This window comes from Callithrix jacchus, chromosome 12 (assembly GCF_049354715.1).
Source record: "Callithrix jacchus isolate 240 chromosome 12, calJac240_pri, whole genome shotgun sequence".
Classification (NCBI taxonomy): Eukaryota; Metazoa; Chordata; class Mammalia; order Primates; family Cebidae; genus Callithrix; species Callithrix jacchus.
In genome coordinates, this window is record NC_133513.1 from 118,266,252 (window position 1) to 118,291,221 (window position 24,970).

The 24,970-nt window shown below is 39.2% G+C and overlaps 1 protein-coding gene across 3 annotated transcripts in view; it reads left to right on the forward strand.

Annotated features, from left to right (window-relative positions):
- ZRANB1 (zinc finger RANBP2-type containing 1) overlaps positions 1–24,970 on the forward strand; it is a 64,109-nt gene that overhangs the window by 29,713 nt on the left and 9,426 nt on the right. For 2 of the 3 annotated variants that reach the window (XM_002756704.7, XM_008978875.5), the window contains 4 exons: positions 15,183–15,370; positions 20,645–20,798; positions 22,285–22,356; positions 23,138–23,336. In XM_002756704.7, coding sequence (XP_002756750.2) covers positions 15,183–15,370; positions 20,645–20,798; positions 22,285–22,356; positions 23,138–23,336 — 613 coding nt within the window. Of the gene's footprint in view, positions 1–10,891; positions 11,014–15,182; positions 15,371–20,644; positions 20,799–22,284; positions 22,357–23,137; positions 23,337–24,970 lie in introns of all 3 variants that reach the window. The other variant, XM_078346725.1, reaches the window with a different exon arrangement.

A 24,970-nucleotide genomic window follows, 5' to 3' on the forward strand; every position in this document is an offset into this window, starting at 1 on the left:
TTTACCCATTTAAGACATCTTTGGGCTGACTTTTTAACTTGACAGAAAGCTCAGGGCATACAAACAATTGCGAAGAAAAAAATGGAAGAGGCTTTTATTCTCTAGTTCATTACTCCTTAACTTTAAAAATTCTTTCATTCACAAGGATGTTTTATTGATGACTCACCTGAAGTCACAAAACATTGGGTATTTTTAAAAACACTATTGGCCGGGCACGGTGGCTCACACCTGTAATCCCAGCACTTTGGGAGGCTGGAGCGGGCAGATTACTTGAGGTCAGGAGTTCAAGACCAGCCTGGCCAACATGGTGAAACCCTGTCTCTACTAAAAATACAAAAATAGCTGGGCATGGTGGCGGGCGCCTGTAATCCCAGCTACTTGGGAGGCTGAGGCAGAAGAATCTCTTGGACCCGGGAGGCAGAGGTTGTAATGAGCCGAGGTTATGCCACTGTACTCCAGCCTGGACAACAGAGTGAAACTCCATCTCCACCCCCTCTCTCCCGCAAAATAAATAAAAACAAAAAAATAAAAACTATTAATAAGTTATAGTGTCCAAATTTACATTTTTAACTTGCCCATTGACTTCCTTATAGGTTTATCTCCCTCTATGCCCTCCTTGGGCTTTTTTGGGTGATTTACATGACTGATATAAATAGAGTGGCAGGAAGGTTAATGCCCACAACCCACCTCCCCATGGCTGCATCCCAGTCCCCAGGATTTGTGAGTATCTGTAAAAAAAGAGATTTTACAGAAGTGATTAAAGATGCTTTCAATGGTAGGGTTATCTGGGTAGGTGGTATAATCACAAGCATCCTTGTAAATCAGGGGGTGACAGGAGAGTGAGGATTACAGATGAGACCATGAGAAGAGAAGCAGAGGCCTGAGAGAGTTGCAGGACGTGAGGCAAGGAATGCCAGCAGCCTCTAGGAGAAAAGGCAAGGCTTTTCTAAAGGCTCATGAAGGAGCACAGCTCTGCCAACACTTTGATTTTAGCTCAGTGAGAGCCTTGCTGAACTTCTGACCTGAATTGTAAGGCGGAAAGTTTGTGTTGTTTTAAGTCACTAAGGTTGTAATTATTTGTTAGAGCAGTGGTAAGAAATAGCTTTTTTTTTTTTTTTAAAAGAACATCTTTTTTTTTGAGATGGAGTTTTGCTCTTGTTGCGAATGGCATGGTCTCGGCTCACTGCACCTCTCCTTTCTGAGTTCACGTGGTTCTCCTGCCTCAACCTCCCAAGTAGCTGGGATTACAGGCACCCGCCACCATGACTGGCTAATTTTTGTGTATTTAGTAGAGACAGGGTTTCATCATGTTGACCAGACTAGTCTTGAACTCCCAACCTCAGGTGACCTGCCCACCTCAGCCTCCCAAAGTTCTGGCATTACAGGCCTGAGCCACTGCACCTAGCCCTAAACAAATATAATATCTTAATTTGACAATTTCAGAACAATTTTACTTGGTTTTCACCAGTTTCTAGAGGAAGTCAGAGCCATTGTTAATAATGAAAGAAGTTGAGGTACAGAGGAGCTGACTTACTGAATGGGAAGTAGCTGTCCTTTCCAAGACACAAATGGTAACGGCATTTCTTTCTGCTAAATATGATTGGGGATTATTACTGGAACTTTTGAATTATGTTTGATACCTGGGAATATTAATGTTTTCAGTCCTGCTTTTTTTCAAGTCAGCAAAATAAATATGCTTATATAAAGCTGATTGCTGTGGCCCAGGGTAATCTACTACTTGCTAATATTTTGCAGCATTCCATGATTAGGCCACATTATTTGAGCTTGATTTTTTTTTGTGTGTGCGGTGTTTCTGTAGTGTGTTCTCTGTTTGCTCTGCTCATGTTGGCCTATTTTTGGCTTGGTATTCCAAAGCTGTTTGGACAATCTTTCAGTGTTTAGAACTTCTGTTCTACAGATTGCTTTGCAGTCATCATTACTTCTGTGTTGGTAGTGTTCTAATATGTCATTTTTCGAGATTATCATCTGGGAGTTTAAAGAGGAAGCTTGTTAAGTTGTACACCATTATTGTTACTTTTAAGTACTGGGTTATGAACTTTGGTTGTATACTGTTGCCAAGCTAGTGTTCTGCTGAAAGATACTCTTCTGATTTAGTGTCTTTTTTGTTGTTGTTTTCTTTTCCCTTTCTGTTTTTCTGGAGCCGTGGTTTTGCTCTGTTGCCCAGGCTGGAGGCAATGGCATAATCATAGCTCACTGCAGCCTTGAATGCCCAGGCTCAAGCGATTTTCCCACCTTAGAGGCACACACCATCACACCCAGCTAATTCCTGGATTTTTTTTTTTCTTTTTTTGGTAGAGTTAGGGTTTCACCATGCTGTCCAGGCTGGTCTCAAACTTCCGGGCTCAAGTGAGCTGCCCATTTCAGCCTCCCAAAGTGCTGGGATAACAGGCGTGAACCATTGTGCCTGGCATCCCCCTTTTTAAAAAATACATTGTTTTACATATGAATGGAGGGCAGAACCAGTAAACAGGTCTTGCATCTTATTAATAGTTTTCAACATTTAAAACCATCTAATTGCCCTTTTATTAAAGAAAACACAAAAATGGTTTGAGTTAAAAATGTTACATTAATTTTTAATTTTTTTTTTTGAAACAGGGTCTTGCTCTGTTGCCTAGGCTGGAGTGCAGTGGTATAATCCCTGCTCACTGCACCCTTCACCTCCTGGGTTCAAGTGATCCTCCTGCCTCAGCTTCTGTAGCAACAGGGATTTCAGGTGTGCACCAGCGTGCCCATCTAATTTTTGTATTTTTAGTAGTGACAGGGTTTCACCATGTTGGCCAGGCTGGTCTGACCTCCTGACCTCAAGTGATCTGCGACCTTGGCCTCCCCCATTACAGGTGCGTGAGCCACAATGCATGGACACATTAAAAGCTTTTAATAGTATCCAAAATGTATACAGACTTGCGTAGCAATTTTTGGCCTGTATCCATGAAAGGAAAATGAATGCTGGAATACTAGCAATGCCTTGTATGTCCTTGGCTAACTTTCCAGGATACTCTAATTGTGATGAGTATGTAGCTATGAAAACTGTGATGTCATTTCACTCCACAAACATTCTTGATTGTGGATTTACTTCCTATCTAAGGTAGTTCATATAGGTAATAGGGTTATTTTTAGTACCATGAAAGAAGTATTATCTTCAAGAAGTTTTTGTTTTGTTTTTCAAGTTTTTAAGGATTTCCTGTTTTGATTTTGGAACACTGGATATAAAACAGCATTTTATGTCATTATTATTATTATTATGTTTTGAGTCGGTGCCTCTGTCACCAGGCTGGAATACAGTGATGTGATCTCGGTTCACTGCAACCTCTGCCTCCCAGGTTCAAGCGTTTCTCCTGCCCCAGCCACCCGAGTAGGTGGGATTACAGGTAGACAACACTATGCCCAGCTAATATTTTTATTATTAATTGAGACGGGGTTTCACCATGTTGGCCAGGATGATCTCGATCTCTTTACCTGGTGATCTGTCCACCTTGGCCTCCCAAAGTGCTGGGATTACAGGTGTGAGCTGCTGTGCCCGGCCTTACATCGTGATTTTTAAATGAATTGTGAGAATTTCCAGCAACATACAATATTTTAATCTGTAGGGAACACACATGCCTTGTGCACACACCTATTTTTCACGTCTTTCCTTTCCACTGTTAAATGATGCTGGCCAGTTTGATCTGGGATTTAAAAGTACTTTCTGACACCTGTGATAAAAAAGAAAGCTTCCAGGAATGAATGTCTCTATTAAGGCAAACGGGAGGTGATGGCAGAAATAAAACCCCAGTATTCTCTTGGTTGCCTTTAGCATGTCTGAGACATAATTCTCGGCTTTCAGAAATGATTGATTATACAGGCTTGCCAACTAGTAATGTGCCTTTTTGTGCTGAGAAAGGGACTATGTAGTTTGATTCTTGATTATGTGATACTGACATTTGAATATGCACCATTGATTTAGTAAAGGCTTTCATTTAAAAAAAGTACTATATTAAATGAACACATTGAATTATGAAATCCAGATGTAGCCTTTAAATATCAAGTATAAAAGGATGTGTTTTGACTCTAGAGAATTGTTGGAATCTAACTTGAAAAAGTTGCATTAAACTAGGCACATGGTTAAAAAAAACAAACCAAGCAACACAGAAATGCAATACTCTTCTTTTCTTCTTTCTACCTCTAGTCCTGCTGTGCAGACGACTGTTCTTTCCTTTCACTCTTATTTTATTTTATTTTTTTGAGATGGAGTCTTTCTCTGTCATCCAGGCTGGAGTGCAGTGGTGCAGTCTTGGCTCACTGCAACCTCTGCCTCCCAGACCCCAGTGATTCTTGTGCCTCAACCTCCCAAATAGTGGGACTATTGGCAGGCTTGCCACTATGCCCAGCTAATTTTTGTATTTTTTTTGGAAGAGACGGGGTTTCACCATGCTGGGCCAGGCCAGTCTCGAACTCCTGACCTTAAGTGATCCGCCTGACTCAACATCTCAAAGTGCTCGGATTACAGGCATGAAACACTGTGCTTGGCCCCTGTCATTCTTTTATATTGAGAAATTTCAAAACCTGTGTAAAGGTTACAAGTACAATATATTGAACACCACATGCCTTTGACCTAGATTTTCCAGTTAGTTCTTTGCCATATTTGGTGTCTCTGTGTCTTTCTTGTGTGTATTCTCTGAAGCATTTGAGAGTTAACTGAGGACATCATGACACTTTGCCCCTAAATATTTCAGCAATATTTCCTAAGAACAAGGACATTTTTCCTACATAACCACATGATATAATTATCTAAGAAAGTTAATACTGAAAGTCTATATTTAGTTTCACACAATCGTTTTAGTAATTGCTGTTGTTCCTACCTTGTTCGGTTATGGATTACATGTTATGTTTAGTTGTTTTGTCTGTTCAGTCTTCTCTAATCTAGAACAGCGTTTTGCTTTGCTTTTAAAATTTACTCTTTCATGATTGACATTTTCGAAGATTCCACTTTTGCAGAATGATCTTCGATTTAGATTTGTGGGTTTCCTTATAATTAGATTTAGTTTAAACATCATTTTTAGGGGAGTGAGGAATACCATATAGGTGATAATATTTGAGGCATCACCTCCAATATTTCTGAATAATGTTGTTGTATTATTGCTCCTTTTTAATTTTTTCGTAATTTAATTGACGTAAAATACACATAAGATAAAATTATGCCATTTTACTCATTAAGTGTATATTGGTAGCTTTAAGTACATTCTTATTGTTGTGTAACTATTTCTACCATTCTCTCTAGAGCTTTTTTCATCTTGCAGAATTGAAACTCTGTATCCATTAAATAGCTCCATTTCCCCTTCCTCCAGACCTGACAACCATCCTTCTGCTTTGTCAATTAATTTGACTGTTCTAATACCTCATGAATGGAATCATACAGTGTCTGTCCTTTTGCTTATTTCACTTTGTATAATGTCTTTAAGGTTCATCACGTTGTGGTCTGTGTCAGAATTTCCTTCCCTCTTTTTTGGAGAGAAGGTTTCACTCTGTCGCTCAGGCTGGAGGGCTGTGGCGAAATCTGGGCTCACTGCAACCTCCCCCTCCTGGGTTCAAGTGATTTTCCTGCCTCAGCCGCTCAAGTAGCTGGACTACAGGCATGTGCCACCAGCCCATCTAATTTTTGTATTTTTAGTAGAAATGGGGTTTCAGCATGTTGATCAGGCTGGTGTAAAACTCCTGACCTCAAGTGATTCGTCTACTTCGGCCTCCCAAAGTACTGGGCAGGCGTGAGCCACTGCACCTGGCCAGAATTTCCTTCCTTTTTAAGGCTGAATAATATTTCGTTGTATGTATATACCACATTTTGTTTATCTTTTCATCAGTTCATGGAAGTATATCATTTCTGTTTCATCAAATTTAGACTTTTGTACCAACTTCCTGTAATGATCTTTGAGAGTTTAGTTCATTATTGAATAATAAAGGCAGACTGCTTGAGACTAGCATGTGCAACATAGCGGGACCTCTTGCTTCTCTACTAAAAATAAAAAACTTAGTTGGGATTGGTGGCGGGATGCATGAGTCCCAGATACGTGAGGCTGAGGCGGGAGGAATGCTTGAGGCAAGAGTTCTACGCTGCAGTGAGCCGTGGTTATATAACTGCAGTCCAGTCTAAATGACAAGAGTAAGACTCCCTCTCAAAAAAAAAAAAGCAGACTATATGCATTGTAGACCATTTCTGAGATAAGAAAAGCTATGAAAAAAATAGCAATAGTTTATAATCTCACTGCCTAGAGGAAGCCTGTCAGATTTTTTTTTGTGTGTATTTTTGGTCTTTTTTTTTTTTTTTGTATTTATTTACTTTTACGTAGTTAAGATTATATTGTATATCCTTTTTCACTGAATTTTATATTTGGAATCAACATGTTATCTTCTAAAAATGAATGTGTAATATGACATTGAGTTGCTGTACCTTAAATTAACCTGTTCTTTATTATTAGCAGTTTGGGAGTCCCTGTGGAGCTGTTTTTGCTGATGTTTGTTAAGAATGGCATGCTGTCTCATTAATCATTTGTATTTTTTTCTGTGAGTTGTTGATTCATGTCTTCTGTTCACTTTCTTTGGTGATTTTATCAAGTTACATTAAATCTCTATTAAAAATATGCATCTTAAAAACATGTACCAGTCCCAGTCTGGGCAACATAAAATCATTTTTGGTCTTGGCCTCCCAAAGTGAGGAGGGATTACAGGGGTGAGCCACAGCGCTCAGCCTCCATTACTTCAAAAAATTATCTTAGCTTTTACCTTTTCTTTGTTCATTCATTCTTGCATTCAGGTATTCACCGAGTGTGCTCCTAAGCACTTTGAAAGACATCATATCTCTCAGAGTTTATGGGGGCAGATATAATTTAGCAAGCCTGTATAGTTCAGCAGAGGAGGTACAGAGTTGTAGAAGGAACATATAACCTAATCTCCTTAGGAGATTTGGAGATGACTTGACTTTTAGTGACATCTAAGCCGAAACTTTAATGAGAAGAAGGAAGGGTGTTTGTATTAGTGGGAATTCTATGTGTTAAAAATCCTGGGTCGAGAGACCAAGGCATGTTCAATAACCTGAAAGAAGTCAGTTGCTTGGAGTGTATGTAGAATGAGGAGTGTGAGAGAGAACCTGTAGGGAATGTTGGGACTATTTAACCTGGTTAAATAGGTTAATTCCTTAACCTGGTTAAGGACTCCCAGACTGGAGTCCAGTGACGTGATGATCACTGAGGCTCACTGCTGCCTCAAACTTCTTGGGCTCAAGGGATCCTCCCACCTCAGCCTCCCAAGTAGCTGGGACTATATGTGCATGCCAGCCTGGGCAACAGAGCAAGACTCTGCCTAATAATTAATTAATGAGGCAGAGTCTTGCTCTGTTGCCCAGGCTGGAGAGCAGTGGCATGATTTCATCTTACTGCAACCTCTGCCACCCAGGTAGCTGGGATTACAGGGACCTGCCACTACATCTGGCTAATTTTTGTATTTTTTGTAGACACAGAGTTTCACCACCTCGGCCAGGCTGGTCTTCAACTCCTGACCTCGTGATCCATCTGCCTCAGCCTCCTGAAGTTCTGGGACTACAGGTGTGAGCCACTGTGCCTGGCCACCCAGTTTATTTTTAAAATTTATTTGTAGAGGTTGGGTTTTGCCCAGGCTCTTCCTGAACCCCTGAGCTCAAGCAGTCTCCCTGCCTTGGGCTCCCAACATGCTAGGATTGCAGGTGTGAGCCACCATGCCCAGCCTAGTGGTAAACTTTTGAGAAGGGAGTGCCTTAATCAAATTTGTAAGGGAGTGCCTTAATCAAATTTGTAAGGAAGTGCCTTAATCAAATTTTTAGGAAGACCACACTTACCCAATGTAGAGAATAGATTGGGAGGGGGAAACACTTGAGACAGCAGACCAGTAGAGTTAATGATAGAAACTTAGGTATAGACAGGTACAGCTAGGGTAGAGTCAGTGGAGATGGGGAAGGGAAGATTTATTTGAAAAAGACTTCAGTAGGGCAAAACTTGGAAAAATCAATATTGGGCTGAGATGAGAAGGAGTTTAGAAAGCCAGATTTTTGGTTTGGACATCTGGGTTGGATAACGGTATCATTTTTCCTGAACATAGGAGATGGAAGGTTTAGTTTTTCTAGATGTTTTGTGGTGAGGATGTCTAATGAATTATTGGATACATGGGTCTGAAATTTTTGGGGATAATGGATGCTTTTGGGACTATGAGTGTTTATTGAAGCTGTGAACTTTCTTTTGCAGTAGCTAATTATAGGGACTTTCTTGTTTAGTGTGTCTAGTTGGAAACCTTATTAAGATTGACTAGGTTACTTTTGAATATTTCTTCCAATGTGATGATTTTGTCTTAAATCTACTTTTGTCTAGAAGAATTAAATGTATGTAATATGAACAGTATAAAGTTATAATAAATTATGAAAATTTTTCCTTTTATCCTTTCTTCCTTGCCTCCACTTTTTTTTTTTTGAGACAGAGTCTTGCTCTGTCACCAGGCACCAGGCTGGAGTGCAGTGGCGCAATCTTGGCTCACTGCGACCTCTGCCTCCTGGGTTCAAGCAATTCTCCTGCCTCAGCCTCCTGAGTAGCTGGGACTACAGGCGTGCACCACCACACCCAGCTAATTTTTTATTTTTAGCGGAGACGGGGTTTCACCATGTTTGCCAGGATGGTCTCGATCTCTTGACCTCGTGGATCCTCCCGCCTTGGCCTCCGAAAGTGCTGTGATTACAGGCATGAGCCACCGCGCCCGGCCCACTTTTGTTTTAATAGAGACAGGGTCTCACTCTGTCACCCAGGTTGGAGTGCAATGGTCTGATCATAGCTCATTGCAGCCTTGAATTCCTGGGCTCAGGTGGTCCTCTCAAGTAGCTGGGACTACAGGCATGCATCACTATGCCTTAATAATTTAAAAAAATTTATCGTAAAGATGAGACCTCACCATCTTGCTCAGGCTGGTCTTGAAATCCTGGACTCTAAGCGATTCTCCCACCTTGGTTTCCCAAAGTGCTGAGATTATAGAACTGCTGCACCCCAGCCTCCCATTTCCACTTTTAAAATGTTTACTTACTCTCTAGTAAATGAAGGTGGGCTAGACTGTTCAGTTTCTCTGTCCTACCTGAAATAGTATAATTATAGTGTAATTATAAAAATCTAAAATTTGATTTCAGACTGGGTGCGGTGGCTCATGCCTATAATCCCAGCACTTTGGGAGGCCAAGGTGGGTGGATCACGAAGTCAAGAGATCGAGACCATCCTCGCCAACATGGTGAAACCCCATCTCTACTAAAAAATACAAAAATTAGCTGGGTGTGGTGGTGCACGCCTGTAGTCCCAGCTACTTGGGAGGCTGAGGCAGGAGAACTGCTTGAATCCGGGAGGTGGAGGTTGCAGTGAGCCGAGATTGCACCACTGCACTCCAGCCTGGTGACAGAGCAAGACTCTGTCTCAAAAAAAAAAAAAGAAAAAAAAATTAATTTCAAATTCAGCCAGGGTAACTTGGCAGTGTGGCAAATGAAATTTTTATTTTGAAGTCAGAAAGACTTTTGGACATGATTTCAGTGGTGAATGTGGTTTTGGCATACATTATTTTATGAGTTTCAAAATGTACTTTTGGAACCTAAGACTTTTAAGAACTGTAATTTCCTTTCAGTTGAGTATTTCAGTGATATTTTAAGTGACCTTCGTAATTGGAACTCATGTTAATCTGTTTTAGCCCATTTACATTTGTCCCCCTCTGATCACTTGTCCCAAAGATAACTTTGTGGCATGTTTCCTTTAAGTCCTTCTGTGATACTTTCAGCAGTAATTCTTCCTGCTTGACAGGATCTCCTTTCTCATGAAAGTGTATGTTTTGGTTAGGTATTTTTTCATGACTTTGGAGACTTATATTTCCACAATAGTGGGTTTTTTTTTTTTTTTTTTTTTTTTTTGAGACGGAGTTTCGCGCTTGTTACCCAGGCTGGAGTGCAATGGCGCGATCTCGGCTCACGGCAACCTCTGCCTCCTGGGTTCAGGCAATTCTCCTGCCTCAGCCTCCTGAGTAGCTGGGATTACAGGCACGCACCACCATGCCCAGCTAATTTTTTGTATATTTTTTAGTAGAGACGGGGTTTCACCATGTTGACCAGGATGGTCTCGATCTCCTGACCTTGTGATCCACCTGCCTCGGCCTCCCAAAGTGCTGGGATTACAGGCCACCGCGCCCGGCCAATAGTGGGTTGTTAACACTCTGATCAAAGATACAAGGAGGAAAGAGCTCAGTAGTATAGATGACATTTGACATAGTTTGTCATAACTTACAGATAATTTTAAAAGCTTTAATTAGTGACTATTTGACTTTATATTATTGAGTCTTTTATTTCTCTAAAGAGGATATTTTAGAAATGGACAGTGAGATTATTGAATATAAGCTAGTCGATATTAATATAGGTGAAATTTAAGAATTTGTTTACAATCTTGATTTTCATCTGTTGATTTTTTGAGTAAGTTATTATTTTGTAGCACTGTTCTAGGACTAGAAATAGTAGATCTTAGCTTGTTGCTATTATTATGTGGAAAATACAGCCAGGAGGTGGTTTGGCCTGCTCAAATTATTTTTGAGATTGTTCCTCTGCTTTCGCCTACTTGAGGGTACACTTTAAAAAATATTGAAGTCATTTTATTGAAAAACTAGCTCATGTTAGTTTTGAAAGAGTTTGCTGTGAATTTCTAAGCCAGGTTCAGGATTAAACTATACCCAAATGCTCACGATATAAAAACCAAGTGAATGAGTTAAACTCCGGCTAGAGGAAACCACATCTGCATCTTTCTCTTACCATGGAAAAGGGCATTCTGAACATTACCACTTAAAACTAACTTTTCTCTTTAAGGGTTCCTGAAATTGTGCCAGCTGACTCCAGGTCCACCCTGACCCCACAGCATAAACCATGCTGTGATGTCACAGCTACCATAGAACTCCAGGGTAGTGTTGGGCTGGCCCATGAGGGCTCAGGTAAGTCCTGGCTTTTTTTTTACCATTTGGCATTCTTTTCAAAGTTAGTAACCGTTACAATTTTACGTCATAAAGGAAAATAAGGCAAAACTTTGAAAACTGTGCCATATATGGGGGAAAAAATAAGTCTGTTTTCTAAACATCATCTATGAGCCAGCTCTATATTCTAAACAATGGAGTTCCATAGTAGCTGTGAAGTCCCCAGTGAGTTATTGACCTGTGGCTTCAAAATATTTAAACTACTCCTGGCCCAGCTTACAGAATAATACATTTGTTTTTTATTTTTATTTTTTTAGCTGTTTAGTAATATTTAATATAGTAGCTTTCATTTATTCTTAGGCCTTCATGTTTTAAGAAGTGTATTAACACTTTCCTTTATCTGTAATTATGTTTCCCTATTAGGCTAATTGTGCGTTTCATTCAGTTTTGAATGATGATACTGCAGATTAGTTTTATAAAGTTAATCTCAGAGTGGCTTTAGCTGTCCTTTTATTTGCCTTCATAACATGAAGGAGGAAGGGACAGAAGGCGTAATACACATTTGTTAAATTTTCAAAAAAAAAAAAAAGTATTAAAAGAAAGATGCTTCGGCTGGGTGCTGTGGCTCATGCCTGTAATCGCAGCACTTTGGGAGGCCGAGGTAGGTGGATCACCTGAGGTCAGGAGTTCGAGATCAGCCTGACCAATACGGTTGAACCCCCTGTCTTTACTAAAAATACAAAAATTAGCTGGGTGTGGTGGTGTGCACCTGTAGTTCCAAGTTAGGGGGCTGAGAGAGAAGACTTGCTTGAACCTGGGAAGTGGAGGTTGCAGTGAGCTGAGATCATGCCACTGCACTCCAGCCTGGGTAACTGAACGAGACTCTGTCTCAAAAAAAAAAAAAAAAGCTTCAGTTATTCTTGGAGGCATTGTGAGATGTCAGTAATATGTTGTCTTCTCTTGGAACTTTAAATTTTTTTTCCTGGCCTTTGTGTCCTGTAAAGTGAGGTTTTTAACACTGGCATTTATTTGTTGTCTCTTCCTGTCTACCAATTCTCCTACCTTATTTCTACTTTCTTTTTATCCCTTGACATTAAAAGGTGCTCAGAATATAATTATGTGAAGAACTCAGATATTTCATAATTGTAAGGTTTTTTTTGCATGTATTATGATGGTTTTGCCCTGATCCCTGAGTAGAAAATATGTGGAAACTTTAAATTATATGCGTATGGGCCAAATTCTATTAAACACTACGTCTACAGCAAAAATGTTTCTGCTGTATGAAGTAGCCGTCTATGAAGTAACTGTTTAAACTTCCAGAAGTTCTTTTTGAGCAGTGTGCAATAAAGACATAGCAAAAATGGGGACAGTTCAGTGATATTTTCATGAAATTTGATTTGTAATAAATTTACTAATCTTTGTAGCTGAAAATTTACTGGTCACTGAGATTGTAAGTTCATAATTATGCTTAATGAAAAGAATGAAATTACATATTCCCCAAACAGTAGATAATAAAATTTCTTTTAAATATTATTTTTTACCTATACTTAAATGATATGTGTTTTTCATGCTGTGGGAAATTTGGAGAATTTTGTGCTGTCAAGAACTGACAGTAGTCTGTTTTCATCTTCTGTACGTCCTCCATGTTGGGGAATGGGCAGGAAGCCCATTTGCAGTTTAATGTAGAACATGGAGTTGTCGGGAGTCAGTAAGTGTTTTTGATAATGTTGTATTATGTCAAATAGAAATCCTAGTTGTGTTTGTGTGTATCGGCTTTATTAATGTATAATTCACATACCATGCAAGTCTACATTTAAAGTTCTGGATTTGTTTTTAAAAAGCACTTAATGAAAGCAGAATGGGTGATATTATTGTACCTTATAGTTCCATAGTACATTTTGCTAATTTTGTTGTGCTATTTAGTCTGCACCCCACCCTCCCCGCCCAGTGCTCATTAACTTCTAATTACAGAAATCTCTCAGAGACATTAGAGAGGAAATCTTAAGAATTTCTAAAATGAGATTATTTCTAGACTTAAGCTATATGGTGAGTTAGGTAAAAATAATAAAGTGATTTGAAGACCTCCCCTACTTCAAGCAATAGAAGGAAGTTATTTGATGCCTAGCTTTACATTACCTCATCTTAGTCTTTGGGAAATAAAAAGTAAGCATGAACTTACATAAACAACTACATAAATGCATACACACACACACAATATATATACACATATAAATTGTACAGATCTTCCTCTTTGCTTTTTCAGGTAAATTGATCAGACTCTTGGGTTGTTTTTTTTGGAAGTGATTGGAACATTTTTTATGTAATACAAAACATTTTGTAAGTAGTTGTATTTTAAAACGGAAGACTATAGAAGGTGCATTGCTGCTACCTATACCTGAAAATAGTGAAGGGCTTTGATAGGACTGAAGGGAAAAGTCGTTGCCTTCATACAGAAATGCTGGGAAGTAAGACGAGATGGCATGGGCATGCTGTCTTAAATGAACTGCACTGAATTATCTGAAAAGTTATGGGCCGTATCAGATTATACTTAATTGTTTATTAAATAAGCAGAAGTTTTAGAATTTTTTTTTGTATTTGAACATAATAATTGGAAATAGAAAACTCTTTAACCATAGATTTGTTTTTAGTTCAAGTAGCACATTCTGGTCTATTTTAAAGGCTTGCCCTTTTGGGAAGATTTATAGCCCTTATCTCATGCCATCCTTGATTAAGCTTTAGCCCTGACTTCCAGGGCACAGTTTCTTAGAAGGATAAGATGGGTGGAGACAAGGCATTTGTAGCTGAACTTGTATATACATAGTGAAGAATATATCAAACTTTGAAGGTAAGAATTCCTATAAGAAGGCATTCTTAATATCATGGGTTTTCAACCTGAAGAATGTATATGTCTGTGTTGGGGGCTGGGGTTCATTTTTTTGAGGAGAGGATCTAAATTTGCAGAAAGGACCTATGACCATAGGGTTTGAAAACTTTTGAAGCTGGCCTTTTATGGCTCACAAATGTAATTTTAAAAGGACTATTTTGCGTATTGGAGTCATGTTTTCACTGTCTTTGTATTTCTCTTGCCTGGCATGGTGTTCTGTATATCATGAGGATTCGGTAAACGTAGGAATTACTTTGAAGCCTTGTTATCTTTACTAATGGCAGGAAATTGTTGAATATTACCAATCTCTTATATTCTAAGAAATATGTCTTATCTAATTCCTAATTCAAGATGGCAATTAAAATAATACACTAAGTAAGAATATTTTTCCTAGTATTATTATTCTACCCAGCAAACACATTTGTCTTGATGTAACTTAAGAAACACTTAAAAGTATTTGTGGTAAACTGGAAGCTAATCTATACTTTTTTACCCCTAGGGCTGATTAATACCTGTACTTTCCAGACTGCTTAGTTGATAGTATTACTATCTTTACCTAACGTTGATTTGTGTTGAGATTAATAGAATGGTTCAGTGGTAGTGGAATGTTCATTATAGATTTGGGCAGAAGTGGTATTTGTGTTTTCCTCCTATTCTAACTGGATTGTAATGTTTTATTTTAGCATATTTTCTTTGAAATCATCTGGTTCAATTTTTAGTTTATTAATCATTCTTAATGGGTTTAAGGAAGTCTTGGCTATAAGAGTCTGAAATCAAAATGTTGCCAACGTTTACTTACAGCGAAGATGGTTTCAGTTGCTCTAAGTTGTTTCAAAGCTAAAGAGCAGTGTGGAAACTTCAGTATTTGTTTTAAAGAATGCAGTGTAAGGGGCAGGAGGAGCTCAACACCAGCCGGAAGGATATCCCTGTCTCCTTGGTTTCTGCAGAGTCAGGATGAATGCAGGACCCGAACCCAGGGGCTCAGTGTCTCTTGTGACGTATGGTTTCTCGTACTAGATTATCGATCTTCCATCCAATTCATACAGTCTAATAGTTCTCTAAATCCCACCAGAGCCTGGAGCCTGCACTGATGGTAAGGTAAGTGTCTAGGAGTTCTAGTTCTGGAAGGAAAATTTTTAAAGGGAAAGGAAAAAACTAATTTTCCTTATTCTTTAGGACATTTAAATGATGCTTCAGGATCCGGGAGGCACAGAAACACTTAAAGAGTTTGGAGTGATTGCTTCAAGTTTGTGCTCTTTGAAGAAAATTATAATTAAATGCATTTCTATTTTGCTGCTTGTTTTAGGGGTTGTAGAAGGTGATTTAGCTGCCATAGAAGCATACAAGTCATCAGGAGGAGACATTGCACGCCAGCTCACCGCAGACGAAGTACGCTTGCTGAACCGCCCTTCTGCCTTTGATGTTGGCTATACTCTTGTACACTTGGCTATACGTTTTCAGAGGCAGGATATGCTAGCAATATTGCTTACAGAGGTGAGCGTGGCATTTTGGTTAAATGTTCTTTTATATTAAGGAAGTCTGTTCTTTAGATTTCATTTTTGATTTTATAATGTTTCTCCAAGCAGTTTTAAAATGTTTTGAACTCTTTCACCTCCTTTAAAAAATAACATTAAACTTGAGACTTCAACAGTGTATAATTTTTAAGGGTATTTGCTTCCAAAATTTAAATAGTCACAGCAATGTTTAACTTACTCTATTTGGTTCAAACAAGCCTGGGATGTGTCTGTCATTCATTTGTTAGTCATTCAGTTAACAAATATTTATTGAGTACTTACTGTGTGCCATGCACTGAGCTCAGAAAGGATAGAATTATAAAGACATTGGCTCTTCCTTCATTGACTCTCCAGAAAAGTACAGAAATGAACAGGTAATTCTGTGTAGCATGTGCCCTGGTAGTTGTAAATGCCAAGTGCTGCGGCAGTATGTGCAGAGTTTTGAAAGGTGTCTTGTCTTCTTTCTTACAGCAGGTAATATTTTTGCTACATTTTGAAGGGGAGGAGTTAGAAGTTAGCCACCTGAAGTGGATGAGGGAAAGAAGGGAGGTTGAGGAAAGCATTTTTATAGGGGGGCAGAGATGTGGAATTTATGGTGAATCCAGGGACTTGCAGGTAACTCAGCATGGCTGAGATGGTGATTGAGAACAGAGAAGGTTAAGTGTGAAAGATAAGCAGAGGCTGGATTATGAAGGATCTTCTGTGTTAAGGAATTTGAAGAGTATTCTTAGGGTACTGAATGGTGTTATGTACAGGTGTAGGGGAGTGAGCAGAGCAGATTGTGTTTTGGCTGCTGCACACTGGAGAGGGTTGGGAGGGGTTGCAGAGGTGCTGGCCAGAACTCTACCAGTAGGGTAGTAGCCATAGAAATGGGAAGGCAGTTTGAGAGACTCAGACAGGCCCTCAGTCTGAAGATTGATTGGATATGGGAAGATACAGTGTGGACCTAATGGTTTCTGGCTTAGATAACTAGGTACATGCTACAAATGATAGATACTGCATGTGAGTTATTCAGGATATGACTGTATTATCCAAGTAATTTTTAATTTTTATTTTTTAAGACAGAGTCTCGCTCTGTTGCCCAGGCTATAGTGTAGTGGCATGATCTTGGCTCACTGCCCTCACTGCCTCCTGGGTTCAAGTGATTCTCCTGTGTCAGCATCCCAAGTAGTTGGGTGTATAGGCACACACCACCATGCCTGGCTAATTTTGTATTTTTAGAAAGATGGGGTTTCACCATGTTGGCCAGGCTGGTTTCAAACTCCTGACCTCAGGTGATCTGCCCGCCTCGGCCTCCCAAAGGGCAGGGATTACAGCCATGAGCCACTGCGCTTGACCCAGGTAATATTTTTTAATGACAAGAGAAATAGAGTAAAAATGTGGAGAGTCATATTAGTTGTAGATTCAAATTTTGTCAGTATACATCTTTTGTATATACGTTTGCATATTTGTTTATTCAAATTTGCCATTATTTGGCAAATTCGAACCATTACAGGGCAATGTGTAGGGATTAAAACATTTGACAGTTAGATGGAAACATGATTGTAGTAGCTAACCATCGTGTACAGTTTGGTAAGATTCTATTGAAGCTGGGGTGAGGGCTTGCGAGACTGAAGGTCATGATGAAAGCAAAAGTGCAGGCTTGCTGAGTGTAAGGGAGAAGGCACTTTTCAGGTAGAGCGATCCAAGTTCTGGAATATAAGATGGAACAGTTAGAGGAAGTTTTTCTAGTGTTGAAGGCCTGGCTGCATTTGTGTTGTGGTGTCTAGTCATGTTGTCTGTTGTATACTGGAAGGGCCGTCAGTGTGGAGTTATACTTTGCTGGTGGTAACAGGAGCCAGAATAAAGAAGGCGGCTATGAACTAGGGTGAAAATCTTTAGGGGCTCCCCTCAGGTAGGTAGAAGATTATTACAGGATATTAGAGGGGCCATGATGAGCCATTGAGCTCCTGAAAACAATCTGAGGACTAACAGTGGGATGATAATAGAACATCAATATGTTTATTATAATATCACAGATTATCTGGAAACTTAGCGACTGAGACGAGAAATGTATATTATCTCACAGAATTTGTGAGGGTTAGCATCCAGGAACCACTTAGCTGAATAGTTTTGGCTGACAGTGTCATGAGGTTGCAGTCAAGTGGTCCAAGGCTGTAGTTCTCAAAAGACTCAACTGGGGCTCAGGGATCTGTTTCCCAAGCCCACTCACATGGCTTTTGGCAGGAGGTTTCAATTCCTTGGCGTGCAGACCTATCTGCAGGGATGCTTATGATACGGCAGCTGGTTTCACCCCCAGCAAGCGATCCAAGAGAGGCACAGAGTGCAAGAGTGATCCAGTGTCTTTGATACCTGCAGAGTCTTTTATAAATGGATTTAGGAAGCAATATACCATTACTTTTGCTATATTCGGTGGGCCATGTAGAGCGACCCGGAAACAGTATGGGAGAGGTGGAGGGGGTTTGTTCCAGGCAAAGAGAAAATTGGTAATGGATTCAGTCTCCATGGAGTAAATACTCCAAAGGTCAGAATTAAAGAATTTCCAAAAAAATTCCAAGTTCTTTTGGAATGAGAACAGGAGAATATTAGAGTTGGGGGGATATGTATGTAAGATTCTGTGTCCTTGACCCTGTTTGTAGTCTCGTGAAAGTTATGGACTCCTTCCCAAAATAATGTTTTTAAATACATAAAATAAGAAGTAAATAAGGTTACACAGGAAATCAGTTGTATTGAAGTAATAGTTACCAAAATACTAAATTAAATGTGTGATATATAAGAAAATACATTTTAATATAGGGAAAAGTTGGGGAAAATGGATTTAAATTGAATTAGAATGAAATTCCCATTAAAGTTCATGGACCATTCCCAAGATCATGGACCCTAAATTGAGAACTCTCAGCCTACGGAGATGGTTGAGAACCATAAAGTTGAAGAGCTGAGGAGGTGAGTGCAGGCTTCACGGGCACATCTTGCTGAAGGATGGTGGTGGAAGGGGTTGTTTGGAGGCTCGGTTTATTTTAGAATGTTTGTGGTATTCAGGGTCCAGTCCAGGTGGTTTTTCGAAAGGTCTTTCTAGGTTTTTGGAAAGGGCCTGAGGGCTAGCTGACTGGAATAAGTGATTTCTGAATTTATTTTGGGGAGCCATTTTAACTGTGTTACTTGAGAAATAGTTAATTATAGTCTGAAAATACATAATTTGATTTTCCATGTTTGAGCATTGACTAATGGTTGGGCTCATGTAGTTTAAGATGTAGTGAGAATTTTAATGGTTAACGATAATCTTGGCCAAAAAGTCTAGTATAACTGAATTTTCATGTTAGGAGGTTTTTTTTTTTTTTTTTTTAATCTTTTTTAAAATTTTTTTTGAAATGAAGTCTTATTCTGTCATCCAGGCTGGAGTGCAATGGCATGGTCTCGCCTCATTGCAACCTCTACCTCCCAGGTTTAAGTGATTCTCCTGCCTCAGCCTCCTGAATAGCTAGGACTATAGGCATGTGCCACCACACCCAGCTAATTTTTGTATTTTTTAGTAGAGATGGGGTTTCGCTATGTTGGCCAGGCTGGTCCTTTTTTTCTTTTCCTTTGAGACAAGGTTTCTCTTTTTTGCCCAGGGGTGTGATCACGGCTCACTGCAGCCTTGACCTCCCTGGCTCATGCGATCCTCCCACCTCTCAGCCCCCGCAGTAGCTGGGACTACTGTTCATGCCACTGTGCCTAGCATATGCGCATGTATATATATAAATGTATTTTTTTTTTTGGTAGAGGCAGAGTTTCATTATGTTTTTCAGGCTGATCCTGAATTCCAGAACTCAAGTGATCCTCCTGCTTTGGCCTCCCACACAGTGCTGGGATTACTGGTGTGAGCCACTGGGCCAGGCTGGAGTCAGGGAGTCAGGCGACTGTGTTGGGATGCAGAGTTTTGGAAACACTGTTTCTTTTAATAGCAGTTGCAGTTAGTTCTCCACATATATTATGTAGGTAACATTATCAGTAAACCTTACTCTTTGAGAAGAAGAATAAGAAGCTGGAAGACCTGTTGCTCTTCAGACCCCACTTTCCTTTGGAATGGTTGTCCAGGTTGGTGATGTCTGGGAACAGGCTCACTACGTTTGCACCATATTCTTTTTTTTTGAGGCAGAGTCTCACTCTGTTGCCCAGGCTGGAGTGCTATGGCATGATCTAGGCTCACTTCAGCCTCTCCTCCTGGGTTCAAGCTATTCTTATGCCTCTGCCTCCCTAGTAGCTGAGACTACAGGTGCATTCCACCACTTTCAGCTAATTTTTGTAGAAGTATTTTTAGTAGAGATAGAGTTTTGTCATGTTGGCCAGGCTGGTCGCGATCTGCTGAGTTGAGGCAATCCACTCACCTCAGCCTCCCAGAGTTGGTGGGATTACAGGCATGAGCCACTGTGCTTGGCCTGGTCGTATTTTCACAGATGCTCAACTGTGATTTTAGAATTTTGTGTACGTAGTTTTATTTAGCTTCACAAACGGGATATGACTGAAATACAAGGTTAAATTAAATCTTTGCAACGTTTGTTGCTATTTAGCATTTTAAAAAGAAGAAAAAAAAATTAAAAAAGGAAGAAAGTTCTAGTCTTCCTTGGTTTGTTGTTTCTTGCTTAGCGGCCTGTGCAGTAGTGCTCCCATCTCACTCCTGTCAGGCCGAGCTGCAGATGTTGGCAGTCTGTGTTTAAACTTGAAGATGCCAAATGCTTTTTAAAAACTCAGAGTGGTAACAAATGGCGAGGAAGAAAAGGCTTGAGGGCAGTGGGAAGTAACCCTTTAAATACCGTGCTTTTTTTTTTTAAGTCCAAACTAGGGTACTTGAAACTTGTAGGAGAAGAATGTTTGTAGTTTTCTCTTTCTCTGTGAGCTGTGATTCTCTGCTTCTAAAGATGTTTTACTGGGTGCATGATGGTTAGTCTACTTAGGTTTTCTGTCCTCCCTCTTCCTGTGACATGTCTATGGACAACACCCTTTTCCATAAATTTTTATGTGCATCTTTGAGTATTTCCTTGCAATAAATTCTTAAATAGAAATACTGAATCAGAGGTTAAAACATTTTTATGACCTTTTGAAAAGTTGTATTGATACATACTTTTCATTGATAAGGAAATAATACCCAATGTATTTTAAGATTAAATAAAACCTTGAATTATTGGGAAATTTTGCTGATTTCTTTTAAATACTGTTGTTTTCTGCTTCTATTTATAATACATGAGATGAGAGGAAAGTTTGTTTTGTATTTAAGGTGTCTCAACAAGCAGCAAAGTGTATTCCAGCAATGGTGTGTCCTGAACTGACAGAACAAATCCGGAGAGAGATCGCTGCCTCTCTTCATCAGAGAAAGGGGGATTTTGCTTGCTATTTTCTGACTGACCTTGTAACATTTACGTTGCCAGCAGGTAACTCCAAAATCTAATGTAAAAAGAAATTTTCATTTTATTATAGTTATATTTGTGTATATGGGTGAAAAATGTTTTTGTTAGAAGGCACATAACATAGCTACTGTATGAGCATCTTAAATTACTTGACTGTCTTATTTATGCTGGAAGTGACCATATAGAAAGCTACTTGTTAGTAAATTCTTTAGTTTTCTGAGAGGAATACAGCAGTTGATATTAATGGATTTCTTTGTGGACCTCAGATAATTTTTTGAAAATCTGTTTTACTCTTTTATTTTCTCTGGTTTTATTTTAGAATATTTAAGAAAAAATCTCCTTTGAAAAATTTTCCCTTTTCATGGTTGTATGTTATTTTGAAATTAGTTAGCTATATTGATAACCTGGTATTAAGAAATGGGTTTAGAACATGAGCTTTTTATGGGTAGAGCTATGATATTTCAATTGAACATACTCCATTCTCTTGAACCTGTCATCCCTTTTTTTACTCATTGTATTTATTTCTACTGTATTTGTGAAGCAACTTTTCATTTTTCAATTCGTTGACTGTTGAAGATGGCTTTTAGAATGCTTTTTGTCTGTTGGCATTGATGTTTGGCGTTTTGTCAGTTGGTGTTTGGTTAGCACCAAACACCAAAAGTTTCTAAAATCTTTCATCTGAGATTTTTTTTTTTTTTTAATTGAAATAGGGTCTTGCTCTGTTGCCCAGGCTGGAGTGCAGTGGCATGATCATAGCACACTGCAACCTCCAACTTGTGGGCTCAAGTGATCCTCCTGGCTTGGCCTCCTGAGTAGCTAGGACTGTAGGTGTGTGCCCCCCATGCCTGGCTAATTTAAAAATTTTTTGTAGAGATGGAGTCTTGCAGTGTTACTCAGCCTAGATCTGATTGGTTTTAATTTTTATATTCAGATGTAAATGGGCGTTTACAAATTGTAGGAAATAGTAATTAAGTTTTCTGAAATTGGAGGAAATTTCATTTGAAATGCACTCATTCTGTGTTTAAGCTTACCCCAGAATGATTATTATTTTTTTTTTTTGAGACGGAGTCTCACTCTACTACCCAGGCTGCAGTGTAGTGGCAAGATCATGGCTCACTGTAGCCTTGACCTCGCCAGGCTCAAGCAGTTCTCTCACCATAGCCTTCTGAGTAGCTGTAACTACAGGTGTCTACCATCTCATCTGATTCATTTTTGTATATTTTTTGTAGAGACAGTGTTTTGCCGTGTTGCCCAGGCAGGTCTCAGAATCCTGAGTTCAAGCATTCTGCTGGCCTCAGCCGCCCAAAGTGCTGGAATTATAGGTGTGAGTCACTGCACCTGGCCCAGAAAAATATTTTATATAAAACATGTTATACTTATATATTAAGAAAAAGCTATCTGATAACCTTCGATGGAAAGAGAGTTATTTTAGAGGAAGTTACTAGTAGATACTAATATTAAATATAAGTTATGAAACAAAAGATCTTTTAAGTTGACTTTTTCTTTGTAGATATTGAAGATTTGCCTCCAACAGTCCAAGAAAAACTATTTGATGAGGTGCTTGATAGAGACGTTCAAAAAGGTAAGCATGGAATTAATGAGACAATTTACCTTTTTCTGATCAAGTAAGTTTTATTTAGTAAGATATGGTATAGTTTGGTGTATGGTCAGCTTGGTTGGTTGGTTTGTTTATTGACTGATTGATGGATTGAGACGGAGTCTTGCTCCGTTACTCAGGCTGGAGTACAGTGGTTCGATCTTGGCTCACTGAAACCTCCGCCTCCTGGGTTCTAGCAGTTTTTCTGCCTCAACCGCCTGAGTAACTACGACTTCAGGTGCATGCCACTATGCCCAGCTAATATTTTGTATTGTAGTAGAGATGGAATTTCACCATGTTGCCCAGGCTGGTCTCGAACTCCTGAGCTGAGGCAGTACACCCACCTCAGCCTCCCAAAGTGCTAAGATTACAGGCATGAGCCACCTCGCCCGGCTGGTTTAAAGATACAGAGTCCTGAATTACAGTGTTACATTGTATTGTTCACTGTCATAGAATGCACAAATAAAGATAACAAAAATTTCAAAACCTTGGTTTCTGCTTTCTGTTTCAGAATGTGTATTTCTATATTAAACACTTTTTAGAAAATCATACTATAAAGAATTTAAAAGTTTATTAAATTATTTTAGAGGCAGATGATGTTTCCAGTACTTGAAAGTTTGTATTTCAGTTGGTCAGTTTTATTTAGGTGTTTATTGGTAAATTACATATAAACCATTTTATATCTAGAAAATAGGTTCTTCTCCCCATGAATATTCTCTAATGACATAGGTATGGAAATGAACATGTATTTAAATTCATCGTACAGAATTAGAAGAAGAATCTCCAATTATTAACTGGTCCTTGGAATTGGCTACACGTTTGGACAGTCGACTGTATGCACTTTGGAACCGGACTGCAGGAGACTGCCTACTTGATTCAGTACTACAAGCTACCTGGGGCATTTATGACAAGGACTCGGTGCTTCGGAAAGCCCTGCATGACAGCCTGCATGACTGTTCACATTGGTGAGCTGGCATTCTTCCCTGTTTCAAACCAGGAGTGCATTTGCTGGATCATTTCCTTGTAGTCGTGCAATACTTTTCACGTCAGTTATATTTTATATGGAAACTAGAGGAAAAAGTTCATTTTGGACATTAAAATATGTTGAACATGTATGTGGTTTTTGTTTTTCTCTCAAGATGGTTTTTGTACCTTTTTTTGCTAAATTTTAAAATAAAAACATTGGAAGCTTTAAAATGCAAGCATTTATCGTTTCTATAAAACAGAAGTGGTGTATTTGAACATTTCAAATGCAGCATTTCAAGTTATAGTAGGCGTAAGTATTGATAAAGCCTTTCCTCATCTTTTTGAGGATTGATTGATTGATTGATCGATCCATCTATGGAGACAGGGTCTGGCTCAGTCGCGGTATGGCTCAGTCACTGGGCTGGAGTGCAGTGATGGAATCTTGGCTCACTGCATCCTTCACCTACTGTGTTCAAGCCATCCTTCTACCTTAGCCACCTGATTAGCTGGAACTACAGGTACTCATCACCATGCCTGGCTATTTTTATCTGTTTTTGGTAGAGATGGGGTTTTGTCATGTTGCTCAGGCTGGCTTTGATATCCTGATCTCAAGTGATCCACCTGCCTGAGGCTCCCAAAGTGCTGGGATGACAGGCCTGAGCTGCTGCACCGAGCCTTGTTTAATATTTGTGTTCAACTAAGAGATTATCTTGACATTGTGTTACAAGTTTTTTCCTTCCTGAGGGAGCCTTAAGATCACATTTTTTATTTTGCAAATTTTCAAACTCATAGAATAATTTTAAAGAAATTCAGTGCAATGGATCCCGGTATTTTCTTCATTCAGTTGAGCAGTTGTTAACATTTTGCCACCCCTGCTCCGTGTCACCGTAGAGAAAGACTCCTTGATCAGTTCATTGTAGACATCGTGATGCTTTACCCTTCAAAATATCAACATGCATCTTTCCAGAAGAAGAATATTCTCCTACTCACCCACATCCCCATTACTACATCTCAGTAATTCAGCATTGATTCAGTCATCTGACAGTTCATAATCAAATTTCTTCAGTTATCTCAAAATGTGCTTTATATAGATATATTTTACCTGCATCCAGACACTGGAAGAATCATTGTTTTTGTGAATGGATAGTTCAGTCTTTACATTTATTTGACTTCTGTGGTATTTTCTTGGTTCTTTGAACATTATCTCATTTAATTATTTTATAAGGCTCAAAGGAGGCTAAATTGCCTATTGTTGAAGTTAGTAACTAGCAGAAGCCATTTAAAAAGTCGTACAGTTTTCCCTACATCAATATCAAAATGTTTTTTCTCCTTTATCTAATTGAATGCTTACAAATAATGCTAAAAACCCTACTCTAGAGATCTTTATTACCCTAGTATCTTTATATCTTTTTATTTTTTGAGACAGTCTTGCTCTGTTGCCCAGGCTGGAGTGTAGTGGTATGATGGCTCACTGCAGCTTCTGCCTTCCCAGGTTCAAGCAAATCTCCTGCCTCAGTGTCCCGAGTAGCTGGGATTACAGGTGCCTGCCACCATGCCCAGCTGATTTTTGTAGTTTTAGTATAGATGAGGTTTAGCCACGTTGGCCAAGCTGGTCTCGAACTCCTGGCCTCAA